Below are 17151 nucleotides of genomic sequence, written 5' to 3' on the forward strand. Positions count from 1 at the left end.
TATCCACATTTAAAGAAACAAGAGGATTCTCCTCTTTCTCTCCTCTGACATTTATATTAAAATCTTTGGTTTGTAATTCTAGCTGTAATGACAGTGGTTTTTAAAAATCATTGTAATTGACTTTCTTAACATTTCTTGTCCTAATACCAAGGTAGTATCATGACTTGAGACACATATCAGTGCCACCTAATTGGGTTGTTTCCTGCAGAATGCAGGACTTGGAAAGTCTCTTTAGAAACTTATTAAGGACTATAATGTCTTTTTGGTTTTAAATTTTTTAAATGTTTATTAATTTTTGAAAGAGAGACAGAACACAAGCAGGGGAGGGACAGAGAGGGAGGGAGACACAGAATCCAAAGCAGGCTCCAGGCTCCGGACTGTCAGCACAGAGCCCGACGCAGGGCTCAAATCCATGATCTATGAGATCATGACCTGAGCCCAAGTTGGATGTTTAACTGAATAAGCCACCCAGGCACCCCAGGATTAAAATTTCTTGATAAAGGGAAGAGAATGATTAGTATACAGGTCTCACAGTTGATTCTGGTAGTGCTGGTAATGTGTCATATGCTGATGTCCTAAATGTCAGTCTGGTTTTTTGTGTAGAAAGATATTCAGACCAGAATATTTTGGATGGGTATAAAAATGACCAGTACCAAATAAGAACAGTATTAGAACTGAAGAAGAGAGGCAGCAGAAGCATTGCTATATACATCAAATTAGTGTTCAACTAAATTGAATAACTATTAGTATCACCATGTGCCAGGCGTTATGCAAGGCCTAGGATTAGAGTGTAGAGCAAAACAGCTATAGTTTACATTGGATGTATTATTGTTAATTATGGTGGTCAGTGTGGGGGAAAAAAACTTTTGTTAAACATATTACATTCTATGTAAATGTGAAGGGGACAGCAGTTTTTGTGTGTATTTTTCATTGTTTTTCTGTATACTCTATAGCACCAAGTGATAGCTCTTTCTTTCCTAAACTTGTGTTAGCATTCTCAAAAAAAAAAAAAAAACTAAAAAAACCCAAACATATCTCATGCATAGTAGGTTTAAGTTAGCAGCTTCTGTATCATCTCAGGGAAAGACCCTATTGCTACAAGTATTTCTCTGGTTTCTCCTTGTCTGAATTTTTGTCATTACAACTTTACTCTTTTGGATAAAGGATTGTAGAACTGCAGCCCAGTTTTATATGTTAGCAGGCAAGCTCTCAAAATACAAAGTCTTTGCCCAGGGAAGGCATATAGAGAAAACTTGGAACAACCATGATGAAATGGTGAAAGATCACTGAAGAAAAATTGGAGAACAGATTTGAGATGTATAAGAAAACCATTAGATTGCATAGAAATGTGTGCCCCATGAAGGAGATTGATTGTTCTAGTTGAAGAGTGTCAGACTGAATGCAAGTGGAGGTGTGCTTTGATAATCTTAAGGTAAGGAAAAACATTTATAGTCATCTGGAATTAGTTTGAAGTGTTAAATTTTCCTCCTTTTAAGGTGACTTATATGGGGTCTGGATTTCTTTTTTTTTTACTATAATTCTAACATCACGTTGTGCAAGCTGATATGAACTGTACAGATTTCCTGTAATACATGTTTTGATGACTGTGAAACTAATCTATTCCAGGGTTTATATCCTAACTTTTCTTGCATGTCACTGCCATTGAAACTTGCATGAAAAACACTAACTGCCTTCTTTCTCTTCTCCCTGATTTGCTTCAAGGCTGCCAGACAGATCAAGGATAGGTATGGTATACAACCTACATTTTTATATGTGTCAATATTGAAGTCAGAAATGAAATTCAAGAACAGTTTCTTACTAGACTTTCGTTGGTTAAAATAAAAATACCTAATATCCAAGTATAAAAAAAGAAAATGTCTTCTGCATATCTTCTGGAATGAACAATATATCAGCAAGATTAAAAAAAATTAGTTGTGGGCAATTATGTACTTCCAAAAGAATTTCATTTCTGGTATAATATAGTTAGTTTTAGTACAGTTCTTTAATTAGCTATGAATGGTTGGGAACCCATTTTGGATAATTAAAAAATACATATTTCCTGGAATGTATTTTTTTGTTGTTCATAAATTTTATAATTATGTCTTATTTTCTGAGAAGTCATAGCATTTTTAATAGTCCTCAAGAGCTAAAGCTCTCCTACTTCACTGCTCTCCTGTTTAACACCTTTGTATTCTCATTCCATCCTGTTCCTGGTGCCATCTCTTTCTGTTTCTCATGCCACTCCTATTTAGTGTGTGGGAAGAGAAAATTAAAATGATGACTTTGTTTTAAGAGGTCTTTCTCATTGATAGAGACAGGATTAAGAAAGGTAATGTAGTACTGGCTGTAATGAATACACCAAAGGGCTAAAAGAGCTGCTAGCCGTTTTGGATTGGGTTACCACAGAAGGGATGGTTTTGCTCTTCCTGGCTAATCACTACACATTGAATAGTGAGATTATCACTTAAGGTTTACTCCTTTGAGGATTATGAAATTTGCTGAAAGGGGTAGCTCTTCAAAGCACCACTCTGAATCCTAGATTAAATTATTTATTCTTTATCAGATAATTCACAAAATTATTCATCATGGGTTGTGTGAAAACCAGTGTGTCTATTGTTAATCTTGGCTGAAGTCTTCAATTCTGTTTTTCTGATGGCCTATTATTTGACTAGAGGCAAGAGTCACATGCCAGTCTTTAGCACTCTTAGCACAGATGTTAGTTTTTATATATTTTTGGTATATTTTGTATCAGGGAGTGATTAAAGACGTGGGTCATTCTTATCAATCCTGCTTGTGGAATGGTGATTATGAGAATTTGAAGGTGAGAAGTATTGACTGTGCAAAGGAATGGGTGCTAGATAGGTCAGTTTTTTGGATAAGGTAGAATTGGGTTGTATCTGCTGGAATTCGGTACGAGTAATCCATCTTTCAGTGTGGCTAGATCATTCCCTTTAGCCACCTACTCCACTCTCCACTCTGTCTTTCCCTGGTCTCTGATTTTCTGGATTAGAAGTCATTTCCTAATCAAGCTTTTGGCTATCCAAAGACTTTTTATGAGAGCCCTTGCAAGATCTTCTTTTGTTCCTCTCCTAGGAATCTATATGGTTCTGTGCTTTCAAGAATCCTTTTCTTACCCCTTACCTCTTTCTCTGTCCAGATATGTTTGTCAGAATTTAATGCTCATTTTTCATGGCTGAATGCAAAGCTTTAGTGAAGCTTAACTTCTTTGCCCCTCGAAGCCTACTTCTTGGCTTGATTTCATCAGTTTCTGAGTGGTATCAGCAGTCAGGGTTCCTTTTCTCTGTCAAAGCACATTTTTTTTTTTTTTTGATCAAAGTCTATACATTATTTATTTTGGCTACCTACAAAATTTTTACTCACTGCCTGAGAACTTCTGGGTCTTGGGCTTAATGTTTTAAAACTTCATAATGTCCAGGTTTCTCTGATATAGATACTAGGTGCTCTCTCAGGAAACAAGCTTCTAGAATTCCATCATTGCCATTTATGATATAAAAATAATTTAAATATATAGTCAAAATAAAACAGTTTCTACTGAGGGAAGAAGTGGCATTTTAAGGAAAAGTGTGTACCATACCTGACCAGGGAATCAAGTATATACAATTGAAAGGGAATCAAGTATATACAATTGAAATTGAATATTTATCATTTGTTGTGATAGAGGTTATGCAGGAGAAACAGTGGGAGTGACAGTTAAAACTAGCAACTGAAATGAAAAGATAATACACATCAGATCTCTGTAACTTTACAGATCACTAGTATGTATTTCTGGGTGCTTTTAGTAATGTTGTAAGATGATTAGTTGAGGTTTGTTGTGGATTTCTGGTTCTTGAAAGAAAGGGATCTTGAAAGGGTAGGTCACGTTAATTAGGTAGATACTTTGAGGAAATGAAAGTGCTCATGCATATGTTTTGCAGTTATTTTGTCTTTGTAAAAATAAAACTAAGGGGAAAGGATCCTTATATTCAGCTTGTATTATAGGAAGTAAACCAAGAAAATCAAGGTGAATTAAAACAGTCCTGATCACAAGGATCTTGTAATGTAGAGAATTATCTAGGATTGTAGATTGTTGGTTTGGGCTTTCAGACACAATGGTCTAAATTTACTCAGTTTAAAAGTAAAAAATTTGTTCAGTCTTTTGAAAGATTATAGCATTGTTGTACATCTGTGTTGATTTAGGGAGACTGAAATCTTCATTGACTAGAAAATAAAGCTTATTCTTGTTTTTTAGGTTTTGATAGACCTTTCTAATGTACTTTTGGGGGACATTCTTTTTCTTTGAGGCCATAGTGATTAAAATCAAGTTTTGTAGATAAAGTTTCAGATTTAAATACCCTAAAATACTTTCGGATATTTTTTTTGAACAGTTCTCAAAAAACATTTAAATAGGTTTAGAAGCATCCAAGTAGGTTCAAACCCATTTATTGATTCAGTAGTCATTTACTAAGTACCTATCTGAATATAGCTCTTTCAGAAGTCTTCAAATCACAAGATACTTGGGGCAGTAAAGAACAAACTAAGTGGGGCACCTGGGTGGCTCAGTTGATTAAGCATCCAATTCTTGATTTTGGCTCATGTCATGATCTCACAGTCACGAGATTGAGCCCCTCTCAGGCTCTTTGCTGGGCATGGATCCCACTTCAGATTCTCTCTCTCTCCCTCTGCCCTTCCCACTCACATGCACACTCTCTACAAAAATAAATAAATAAAAGAACAAAGTAAAACTGAGCCTTTGTTTCTAACTTTTTATTGATATCACCTGAAATTTAAGTATTGAGAACCAATAACTTAAAGTAATGTGTGTGAAATATTCAGCATTGTGCTTGGTATTCAGTGAGTTCCCTTTCCCATAAATTGTATTTCACTATAGCACATTCTTCTTGATCAATAGATCAGCTGTCATTGTTATTAATAAAATAATTACTTTCCTAGTTAAAAAAAATTTTTTAACGTTTATTTATTTTTGAGACAGAGAGAGACAGAGCATGAACAGGGGAGGGTCAGAGGGAGACACAGAATCCGAAACAGGATCCAGGCTCTGAGCGGTTAGCACAGAGCCCGACACAGGGCTCGAACTCACAGACCGCGAGATCACGACCTGAGCCGAAGTCGGACACTTAACCGACTGAGCCACCCAGGCGCCCCTACTTTCCTAGTTTTAAAATGAAGTAAACTAACTGAATACAGCATCCGTTTGACATTTTTTATCCCCAAATAACTGAAGATAGCAAGTTTGATATCTTCCCATACCACGTATCTCTGGGTAGATTTGGCAGATTTGGCAGATTTGAATGACTAGGCCTAGTATTCCCTTTGTTCCTCAGCTCTATTTACTTCTCCCAAATTGTGTACTGGCAGGACATCATCCGTGAATAGTACTTTTGTATCATTCTTTGACCAAAGATGATAAGGGGTGTTAACTTTATTATACTTGTGGAAACTTATTGTAATATAAAAAATTGAAATTTGAGATAAAATGGCAAATTAATAGAATATAAGAATTTCTTTTAATCTCCAGTTTTAATTGACAGAACACTTCCCCCATACTTTGTGTAAAATGAGGTCTGGTATGGCTTCTTTTTTTGTTTTGTTTTTAATACCATATTCATCTAATAAATGTGTATTGGACTGTTATTTCCATGGCATATGGTTTCACAAGGCTGTTTCTCCTTATATCCTTCCGTTTAGCTGATTTTGATGCATCACAGCGACACCTACTAACATGGTTTTCAAAATTGTGATTTCACTTCTCTCCTTTCTCATCCGTGGCCCATCTTTAGCAGCTGCCAGGTGCACAATATTTGGTCAGTGTACTTTTACTCTTATTTGAGGATACATGGAGTAGTTGTGACTACTAAAGAGAGCATGCAGTTCATGATTTGGCACGTGAGAAGGGGTGAGGTTGGCATCAGGAAGTCAGTGAGATTGAGCGTACAGAGGCTCAGATCCCTGTTGAGTCTGCTAATGATGATTTTATATGGGATATTTTCTCTTGAGATATTTTTATTTGTGTACAATTTTATAAAACTGGCTGGAGGAAAGTTGCGTTAAGTTATATTTGAATGTCTAAAATTAAAAACATTTTACAGTTTTTTATTTAATTTTCAAAAGACTCTGAGAACAAATTTATTTTTAGCTTTGTTACCTTTGTTATAGTTTCTGATATTACTAAAGTGAAATAACTTCTGTCTTTTCATTTATAAATTAAATATGGTATACTTCCCATTCTTTTATTTTTAAAAGTATATTTTTGTTCACCATAGAGTAACAATGGCTTCAGCCTTTCGCCTTTCTTTGAAACCAAAGGTCAGTGACAACATGACTCATTTAATGGTGGATTTTTCTCAGGAAAGACAGATGCTGCAAACTTTGAAGTTTTTGCCAGGTAAGTGTGTGTGTGTGTGTGTGTGTATGTATATATATATATATATATATATATATATATATATATATATATATATATATATATATATAATGTAAGGTGGTTTTTTTGGTAATGAACTTTGAAATGTATATATTAAAGAAGTGTAATGTGGAAATTTTTTTCTTCAATCAGCGAAGGAATAATTAAATTTCCTAGTCTTTACTTTTAGAGAATTACTTCCCTGGTAGTAAAAATTCTGTTTTAAGAATCCGTCAAAGGGATATCTTTTATTGCTAGTTTGGCAGAGAGAAGCAATAATACCGTGATAGTTAACAGTGAGTTTTAGGGCTAGACTTAGATTTGAATCCTGGCTGCCATTTACTTGCTGTGAACCCTGAACAAATTATTTAACTTTGCTTCATTTTTTTCATCTATAAAATGTGATGGTATTCTTCTAGGGTTTGTGTAAGGATTAAATGAATTGAAATCTCTAAATCTCTTGAAAGGAGTACCTGGCACATAGTAAACACTCAGTGCATATTAGCTGTTGTAATTACCAGTATAGTTGTGATTATTGGCTCAGATGACATTTTATTTCCAGTAATAACATGTTAACATTGGTTTATTAGAATATTAGTGTGAGGATATTTCAGTAGCCAAAACCATTTGAAATTGAGTCTCAAATTATTTTCCACATATGTGAGAGAGCCAACTAGGGACCTTTTGGCTAGTATTCTCTTTTTAGCTCACATCAAGTGATGGTGTTAGGCTGGTAGCTAAAACAGTTTGGACATGGTGGATTGAAGGAGCAAGTGCTTTTTTACTTACTTACAGGTGCTTTTTACTTACAGGTTCTAGTTAGAACTGACCTTTAGTTTTTGGAGGTTAGCTGAAAAGACAGATTAGTAGTCATGAAACTATAATGGAACTAATAAAGGTAGCATAAGTGAAGTACAGTAAAGCCTTGGATTGTGAGTAGCTTGTTCTGCTAGTGTTCTGCAAATGAGCAATGATTTCTAATAAATTTTAACTCGATAAATGAGTGATGTCTTGCAATACGAATAGTGTGTGACCCCAAATGTCACATGATCACAACTGAGCCAATAATTCTTGAAATTCGCCTTGATCTACGGGTGCTATAGATTACAAGCATGTTCCTGGAACAAATTATGCTCACAAGCCAAGGTTTTACTGTATTAACTTGTGTGGGCCAGGTCAGAAGTTCTAAGTAAGTTTATAGAAGGAAAAGATGAGAGAAGGAGCCATAGATATAGAAGAAGAAATGATACTTCAGGATACTACAGGATATCTACCTGTAAATTGGCCTTTCAGAATTACTATTGTCATTCATACTACTTTTTTTAATTAAAAACATTTTTTTTTAGTGTTTATTTTTGAGAGAGAGACAGAGACAGAGCGTGAGTTGGGGAGGGTCAGAGAGAGAGAGAGAGAGAGAGACACAGAATCCGAAGCAGGCTCCAGGCTCTGAGCTGTCAGCACAGAGCCCAATGAGGGGCTCAGACCCATGAACCATGAGATCGTGACCTGAGCTGAAGTCAGATGCTTAACTGACTGAGCCACCCAGGTGCCCCTACAATTCTTTTATAAACAAGATTTTAAAAATACATAGAAAATATCTTAAATTATTATAATCATTGGATTCAAAGCAAGTTATTCTATTTTGTCAGTAGTGATTTCATCTATATTCTATAGCTGTTTGAAGTAACAGATTAAAAAATATGTGTTGAGAAGTAACAAGTCATTGTTGGTTCTTTATCCTTAGCATGTTCGAATTGCTTTTTGCCAAATAATATTTTAATAAATCTTGAATACGTCTGTGAAAGAACTTTGAAATGAATTTTTAAATGGAACTTGGAAAAATAGTTACTTTGCATTTATAGGGTATCCTTTCTTGTAGCCTGATTCAATGGAACCATTCAAAAGCAACTTGAAGAAAGCAGTTTGAATGACAAACGTGAATATTGGATTAGTACTGTAGTAAATGAGAAATGAGCCTGTATTTTTCTTTCAGTTCCTAAAGCTCCAGAGATAGATCCAGTAGAGTGTTTGGTGGCTGACAATTCTGTAACAGTGGCTTGGAGAATGCCAGAAGAAGATAATAAAATTGATCATTTTATACTGGAATATCGGAAAACTAATTTTGACGGACTTCCACGTGTAAAGGATGAGCGATGCTGGGAGACAGTTGATAATATTAAGGGTACTGAATATACGCTATCAGGTAAAATGACTGCATTTTATGAATTTCTTTCTCAGAAAGTAAATGTGATTGTGAAGAATATTTTGAGTTACTTTAGATATTTTTTTTAAGTTTTATTTCTCTTTTTCAAAGAGAGCAAGAGAGCACGCATGAGTTCATGGGAGGGGTGGAGAGGGAATCCCAAGCAGGCCTGTGCCGTTAGCATGGAGTCTGATGCGATGCTCAAACCCACAAAGCTGGAATCGAGTCGGAGGCTTAACCAACTGAGCTACCCAGGCTCCCGTTGAGTTACTTTAAAAGATGAAATTAAGTTTCTTTAGCCAGGTTTTTTCTATATTTGTTATAGAAGTGAATTTCTCTTATAATATCAGGAAAACTTTCATTTTAACTACTTCCTGATATTTTCAATTTGTTAAAACAATGTATGTAAAACAAACATGAAGGAATATTTTGGAAACAATATTTTAGAATAACATCAATTTTAACCTTGGTTTTTTTTTTCTTTTGTTTTTAATTTTTTTTAATGTTTTTATTTATTTTTGAGACAGAGACAGAGCATGAGCAGGGGAGGGGCAGAGACAGAGGGAGACACAGAATCCAAAGCAGGCTCCAGGCTCCGAACTGTCAGCACAGAGCCCAACGCGGGGCTCAAACTCACAGACTGTGAGATCATGACCTGAGCCGAAGTCAGATACTCAACCGACTGAGCCACCCAGGCACCCCTAACCTTGGTTTTTTAACAATAAAAAAGCTGTCAACTTTTTAGGTGTACGTACTACCCCTGAATTTCAGTGGTTCTATAAATACTGTTGCTTTTACCTTTTTATGATTATCTTCACAGTAATACTTACAGAGCTATGACTTGGTATTAGAAATTTGTGTGTTAGCCTTTTCTTTCAAAAGGTGTCTCTATGTATAGGGGACTTTGGCTATTTTAAGTAGCCATATATTTCCGGAGTAGTTCAACACTTGTTATGCATGAGCAGTAACATTACCATTGTTGAGCACTTACCACTTGTCAGCTGGGCTGAAGTGTATTACATAATACGTCTCATTTAATCAGTATAGTACATCTCATTTAATCTTTATAATTATGAGGTTGGTTTTATCATTTTTATTTTACAGATACAAAAACTCGTTCTGTCAAGTTGTTGATGGTCCCTTAGCTAGTAGTTTTTGGACTGAAGTTTTAAAGATTTTATTATTTTTCTAAAGTAATCTCTACAACCAGTGTGGGACTTGAAGTTATAACTCTGAGAACCAGAGTCGCATGCTCCACTGATTGAGCCAGCCAGGCACCCCACGGACTAAGATTTTAATCTAGACGTGACTAACTTCAGAGTTTTACTGTTAATCCCTATGCTTTACTTTCTCTTTAAATTCATTTTTCACATAAAAATACAGTGTTTCATAAATATTAAAATTCTTTAGGGTGTCTTCTTTCCAGAAATTGAGTATGTAACTTTAAATTGTAGGGGCGCCTGGGTGGCTCAGTCGGTTAAGCATCCGACTTCGGCTCAGGTCATGATCTCATGGTTCATGAGTTCGAGCTCCATGTCTGGCTCTGTGCTGACAGCTCAGAGCCTGGAGCCTGCTTCTGATTCTTTGTCTCCATCTCTCTTTGCCCCTCCCCCGCTTATGCTCTGTCTCTCTCAAAAATAAATAAAACATTAAAAAAAATTTTTTTTCAATATGTCATTTCTCCTTGAATGAGACATTACTTTTAACTTGAGAATACCTTTTTATCACTAGGTTAAAAAAGAAAAAAACATTGATTAAACTGTATTATTTATATTTATTTTGAAGAAAGTAAGAAATAAATTATGATTCCTCTTATTTTTGGCATTACCACTGTTTTAACATAAATTTATACTCTTGTGGAGTAAAGAGAGAGTTCTCAAGAGGGAATATGTCTGTTTGAAGGTTCATACTCCTACTTTGGGAGTAGATCCCTTTAATTTTCATATCTGAAAACCATTTTCATTTTTTCAGGCTTAAAGTTTGATTCAAAGTATATGAATTTCAGAGTTCGAGCTTGTAACAAAGCTGTAGCTGGAGAGTATTCTGATCCAGTGACTCTAGAGACCAAAGGTAAGATTGTAGATATTTATACAGCATAAAACAAAACTTAACATCTGAAGTTATTCAAGACTGGGACAGGAAGCATTTCATGTATGGTAGCATTTCTTCCCTATGGTGTGTGCATGCACATACATACTTGGAATTCTCAGTAGTAGGAATTTTAAGATGGGGAAATTAGGACTATACTATTGGTTTTCATTAGTTCTTCTTTTATGATGGTATTCAAATAGGTAAAATAGACTGAGGTGATGGCATTGGATCCTGTGGTGTGGGTGCTTTACAAATTGCAGTCTAGTATGCATACATAGGCATCAGTGAGATTTGCCCACAGATTTCTCAGGGAATGGATTATGGCTCAATAATGGGGAAGTACCATTTCAGTTTAGTTCACGTACTCTCTGTTTTCTTAAACCTTATTGTAGAAATTAACATTTGTATATTTTATTAATGTTTATAAAGCACTCTCACACTTTTCCATTTGATCATTAAAACCATCTTGAGGGATCAGTAGTTTAAATATTACTGATACCCATTTTGCAGATGAAGAAAGTTTACATATGTTAAATGACTTGCCCACAATCCCTAGAACTAACTTGAAAAGGTGTAAAGAATCTGTTTCCAAATTCTGTGCCAACCCTTACTGTGGGCCTAGAACCAATTCAGATTTAGTTAAAACTCTCTAGAATAACATATTTCAACATGGAACATTTTTGAGGTATTTACCATTTGGAAGGCCATAATGCTAGAGATCTTGTCATTTGTGAGATGGTAATTGACTGGATTTACCGCAAGAATCAGATTCTACACACTGTTGAAGTACTTCGGCCTTTAGGGTTTCCACTGACCTTCAGTTCACATAGCATTTGAATAGGTTTGTGTGCCAGAGTTTGATATGATTTGGAAGTGATATAAAAATATTATATCAGAATAGGTGCACCTGGGTGGCTCCGTTGGTCAAGTGCTGACTTCGGCTCAGGTCATGATCTCACGGTTTGTGAGTTCAAGCCCCGCATCGGGCTCTGTGCTGACATCTCAGAGCTTGGAGCCTGCTTCAGATTCTGTGTCTCCCTCTCTCTCTGCTCCTAACCCACTCGTGCTCTGTCTTTCTCTGTCTCTCAAAAATAAATGAACATTAAAAAAATTTTTGTTTAAAAATACTATATCAGAATAAAGCAAAATGTGAAGCCTGTAAATTATTGACAAGACAAATTCAAAAGAAAATGTTTGCATCATAAAGGTAAAAAAACTAAATTGAGTAATTTTTTTGGATTAGCTAATGTTTTTATTGGAGAACTATAGATAACTTAGCCAAGAAATGGTTACTCTGAATTACTTGTTATTAAACTGATACATGACTGTGATTTCTTGAGAGATTTTAACCATTTCAAGGTATTGTTATAGATAATCTTTACACAACTTGAACTGTTTTGAGCCCTGTCAGGTAAAACTGCATTGTTACTATTATTCTTCCTCAGAAGTATTGTATCTTTTTATTTCTTTTGTTTCTTCTCCTTTACCCTTTATATTTAGTCACCAAACTTGGACCTTACATTTCTATGCAAATTCTACAGATTCAGGAGAATGAATAGCTGGCTTTAAGTTTCCTTGGAGCTGGGCTGGCTGGTCCTGTTGGCAGGGTCTGGATCTTAGTAGTCAAATTCTTGATCTTGGTGTTCGTAGAGTTGCTTTTAGTCTTTTTAAGAGTTCTCACTGGGTAAACCCCCTGGGGTGGGGATAGTCTGAAACTCAACCCTGAGGCCCACTAAACATTTAATTCTGACCTTCAGGGAGACCCAGAATAAAATTTGTCTCTTAAATAGCTATAGACCACAGCTTCTCTAAGGGCTATTCCATATCACTGGACTGGTAACTAATGAGGGCAAGAGCTCCAGAGGAAAAGTGTAGATGTTAAAAAAATGATGTGTTGAACGATTGCTTGCTAGTTTTTTTGGCTTGCTGTAGTGCTTTTTGACCAACCATTGAAATACAGGTATGGAGCAGAGAATTGGAGGAAAAGGGAGAGAGCTGGAAGTTAAATAGTTGAAGCCTACCAGAATTTGATATCCTGTCTTTTAATGGTGCTTGATGTGGGAAATAGTGAACATTATTAATTTCTGTCTCCAATGTATGTAGCACTGTTCTTGTCATTGGGATTGTCACATATGATGAATATTGAAGTTCTAATTAATGGAATTTTTCTGTGGTTTATCCTTTCCTTTTAATGGTAAATGATATGATACTAATCACAAATTACTCTCTAGTTTCAAATGATAGTGGCTATGGTGTAATTTTAGAGTACCAAGAAAGCAGCTACCAATACAAATACATGAAACATAATGGTACTTTGATATTTTGGTACTTTGTTTTCACAGACTTTTAAAGATATGGGAACTAATTCCTAGTTCTATTACAGAGATGATATGAGAGGCAGGACTGATGTTTGAGACCTCACTTTTGAGGACTGATGTGTTTTTTTCTTTTAAACAACACAGTATTCCTGTTAGCTTAGAGAGGCTCCATGACTTCATTGAGGTCCCAGAAAGGGGATAGTGTCCAAAAAAAAGGGGGGGGGGCAAGGAGATAGATTAAGGATTATACCCCTGGGATGGAAGCCCATGCCTTTCTGTCTGCATGCTGTGGTATTTAGTAAGTCTAGTCTCAGGTAGCTTGGAGGGGACACCTTTTCTTGCCACTCATGACCCCATCCTTCTTCATCACATTAAACATTAGGGAAGAGTCTTAGGATTTTTTTCTTACCTTTTTTTTTTTTTTTTAAACAGCCTTAGGATTGTAACAAGTGGCTGAGGATTGATAGCACCTTAGAGTTATAATTTACTTTTTCTTTCTGTCCAGAGTAGGTACCCTCACATGTATTACCTAATAGCTAATATAGAGGTTAATTAATGCTGTTTTTTAAATTTATTTATTTATTTTTAATTCTTTTTTTTTATGTTTATTTTTGAGAGAGACAGAGACAGAATGCGAGTGGGTTAGGGGCAGAGAGAGAGGGAGACACAGAATCGGAATCTGAGCTGTCAGCACATAGCCTGACGCGGGGCTCAAACTCATGAGCTGTGAGATCATGACCGGAGCCAAAGTTGGATGCTCAGCTGACCGAGCTACCCAGGCGCCTTAACCCTGTTTTTTAATTAATTTTTTTTTTTTTTTTTTTTTTTTTTTAGTATTCTCTACACCCAACATGGGGTTCAAACTCATGACCCCAAGATTGAGTCTCATGCTCTTCTCACTGAACCAGCCAGGTGCCCCAACCTTTTTTTTTTTTTTTTTTAGTTTATTTATTTATTTTGAGAGAGTGCATGAGCACACATAGGGGAGGGGCAGAGAGAGAGAGAGAGAGAGAGAGAGAGAGAGAGAGAGAGAGAGAATTCCAAGCAGGCTCAGCACTTTCAGCGTGGAGTCCAATGTGGGGCTCAAACTCATGACCCATGAGATCATGACCTGAGCTGAAATCGGGAGTCAGACGCTTAACTGAGGCACCCAGACGCCACAGCCCAACCCTGTTTTCTTAAGGCATTTCGTTCTTGGTGGTATAGGATCTCAAGTTTGCTTAATCCTAACTTTTTAGTAACCTACCTATGAGGTAATTATTCAGTGCCTATTTAGTAACCTGCTTATTAAGGAGTTTTGTTTACATTTTTACTGAAAGACTGTATTTTTTTCTGTAAGTTCATTTTTGTTTACATGCAAATTTTGAAAAGCTAGTAACTTATATAGTATATTTATTAGAAGCAGTATGGTCAGTAGATTTGTATTTACAATGTTATTTTATAATTAAAGACAATGAACAATGGGTCAGATGCATAGTTGAAATTAAAGTGTACTTTACAGAACAGTGAAGGAAAAAATTTTTAATCTACTAGGTAAACATTAGACTTTTTATATGAATATTTTATTGTTTGATGATGCATACTTCATAGACAGAAACACTGAAGCTTTGGCTAAATCAAGTAATATCCTTAAGTGAAATGGGGTTGTAAAGGAAGTACCACTTCAATGAGTAATTACCAGAAATTTGAACTTTTGAAGGAAAGTAGAACTAAGAGAAGCAGATTAGTTGGTAACTATGTAGTATATGATACCTTGCTTAAGGCAGAGATTCTAGGAATTGTATTTTAGAATATGAGGAGTCTGCATTACTCAGCTTAATCAATATATTTTAATGATTTACCTTCAATTTCCAAAGAGAGAAGATAATACCTTGTTACACTTGATTTCCTAAAGTAGGAATTCTGAGTAGGATAGATAGTTCCCCCAAATACCAAATAATTTAAAAAACATAGTTTTGTTTCATTTTTTTAAATTATTTTTAAAATTTGAGTACAGTTGGCACAATGTTACATTAGTTTTAGGGGTACAACATAGTGATTCAACTTCTCTGTAGTTCCCCCAAATGTAGCTACTATCTGTCACCATGTAATGCTATTCCAGTCCCAGTTACTATATTCCTTATGCTGTGCCTTTTTCCCCCATGACTTTGTTTTCGTGTATTTTGATTTGTTTTCATTTAAGTAGTCTTTTCCCCATCTCTTTGCCATGTAAGTCACCTCTAGCTCTATCAGCTGGGTCGGTTTCCTTGTTCCTGTGCTTATTTCTGTGTGCTTTTTTTTTTTTTTAATGTTTATTTTCAAGAGACAGAGAGACAGAGAGAGACAGAGTGTGAATGAGGGAGGGGCAGAGAGAGAGGGAGACACAGAATCTGAAGCAGGCTCCAGGCTCTGAGCTGTTAGCACAGAGCCCGATGCGGGACGTGAACTCACAAACCGCGAGATCATGACCTAAGCTGAAGTTGGATGCTTAACTGACTGAGCCACTCAGGCACCCTCTCTGTGCTTTTTAATTCAAAACTACTGAGAGTTTAACTATGAAACTATTAGTATTAGAGCATCAGAGAAAATGTGTATGTGCCAGGCTGTGTAATTTTTTATACCACATCACTTTTTCTTCATCCTCAATTCCACCGGCTCCTCTTCCTATTTAAACAGTCAACTGATAATCAACTGATATTCTAATAGCAGAAAGTTGAGATTATTATGTGCTGATGGAGATTCCAGCAGAACGAATAGCAGAAACACCAGAGGCCATGCAAGTACATTGTATTTGGTTGGAGCTACAGGATATGTAGAGAACAATAATGGGAAATAAAATAGGAGTTAGTAAATTACAGCCTTAACTTTGGGGACTTTAAATGCCAGCTAGCATTAGGAGTTTGAACTTTATTCTCTTATCTATGGTATTGAATAAACTAAGTAGGAAAATAATGTGATGATAGTTGTGCTTCAGAATGTGGAGATGTTCTATATTTTTTAAAAATTGAAATCTTATTTTGGATAGCACTAAACTTCAATTTGGATAGCTCATCATCCCATTTGAACCTGAGAGTTGAAGATACCTGTGTAGAGTGGGATCCTACAGGAGGAAAAGGTCAAGAAAGTAAAATGAAAGGAAAAGAGAATAAGGGCAGGTAAGCTAGTTTATTAAATGTTAATTTGGACACATACTTGTACATTGATTCTTATTTGACAATAACTTATGATGAAATTCTTATTCTGTATATCAGTATAATTTGTGATGTGTTAGTAACATTGAAGTGAAGAATATAATACTGTTTATGAGTACTTGAATTTGTTATAACATTTTCATTACTCTTTTCCCTGATCTTCTTTTTACACATTTTATTTCAGTATTCCATTTCCTTAAAGTTGTATCTACGTAACTTGAACTGCTTAAGAGAGAAGTTCCTGAATTTTAGACTTATAGATCTCCTGTCTTACCTGAAGGTCTGCATGAAATGACAACTTTTAGCAATACAACCCCATTGTCTTGCCCCTGATTAGCAACCTTATGAACCAAAGAGGAAGGCTTTGGACCTTTTGTTGTCAGTCTTAGACAGTCTCAAAGTATGCCTTTTTTAACAGAGGAAAATTTTGCTCAAACTGGAATAAAGTAATAATCACCGTGAGTTACAACAGTGAATCAAAAAAATTTCTCAGCAGGCTTTTGATCTAATTTAATTATAAGCTGTTACATTTAAGTTGTAAAGCATTCTCTTAACAGTTGCCTATTTTTATCTAACAGTGTCCATGTTACTTCACTGAAGAAACATACAAGGTGATGATCTATGTGTGTCTGGTTCTAGGACTTAGTATATCTAGCTTGGCTGAATAACTTTAATTTTTCTTTTAACCAATAAGCAGAAGCCATTGCATCAGCCTTCGTAGGCTAAAATATTGCTCTGTGTAGACTGTCTGTATTGGTAGCTTATGTTTTGAATTTACAGCACTGTAGTACGCTGCATACTATTTGGATTATATTGTATATGGTAACAAAACAATGAGCCCTGCTTTTGAAGTCTTTCTTGAGTTTTTTTCCCTCATCTGATTTTTTTCTGCATTTACTTATACCTGGCATCTTTCTTGTGCTATAGTCAGTATATCTAACATTACAG

General features: G+C 35.6%; 1 protein-coding gene across 9 annotated transcripts in view; it reads left to right on the forward strand.

Moving 5' to 3' along the window:
- FSD1L (fibronectin type III and SPRY domain containing 1 like) overlaps positions 1-17151 on the forward strand; it is a 78761-nt gene that overhangs the window by 34997 nt on the left and 26613 nt on the right. For 7 of the 9 annotated variants that reach the window (XM_045042609.1, XM_006939343.5, XM_019816275.3 and 4 more), the window contains 6 exons: positions 1723-1745; positions 6282-6403; positions 8415-8624; positions 10596-10694; positions 16038-16167; positions 16782-16814. In XM_045042609.1, the coding sequence (XP_044898544.1) occupies positions 1723-1745; positions 6282-6403; positions 8415-8624; positions 10596-10694; positions 16038-16167; positions 16782-16814 (617 nt within the window). The remainder of the gene's footprint in view (positions 1-1722; positions 1746-6281; positions 6404-8414; positions 8625-10595; positions 10695-16037; positions 16168-16781; positions 16815-17151) is intronic. The other 2 variants (XM_045042607.1, XM_045042608.1) reach the window with 1 other exon arrangement.

The sequence above is a fragment of the Felis catus genome, chromosome D4 (genome assembly GCF_018350175.1).
Source record: "Felis catus isolate Fca126 chromosome D4, F.catus_Fca126_mat1.0, whole genome shotgun sequence".
Taxonomy (NCBI): Eukaryota; Metazoa; Chordata; class Mammalia; order Carnivora; family Felidae; genus Felis; species Felis catus.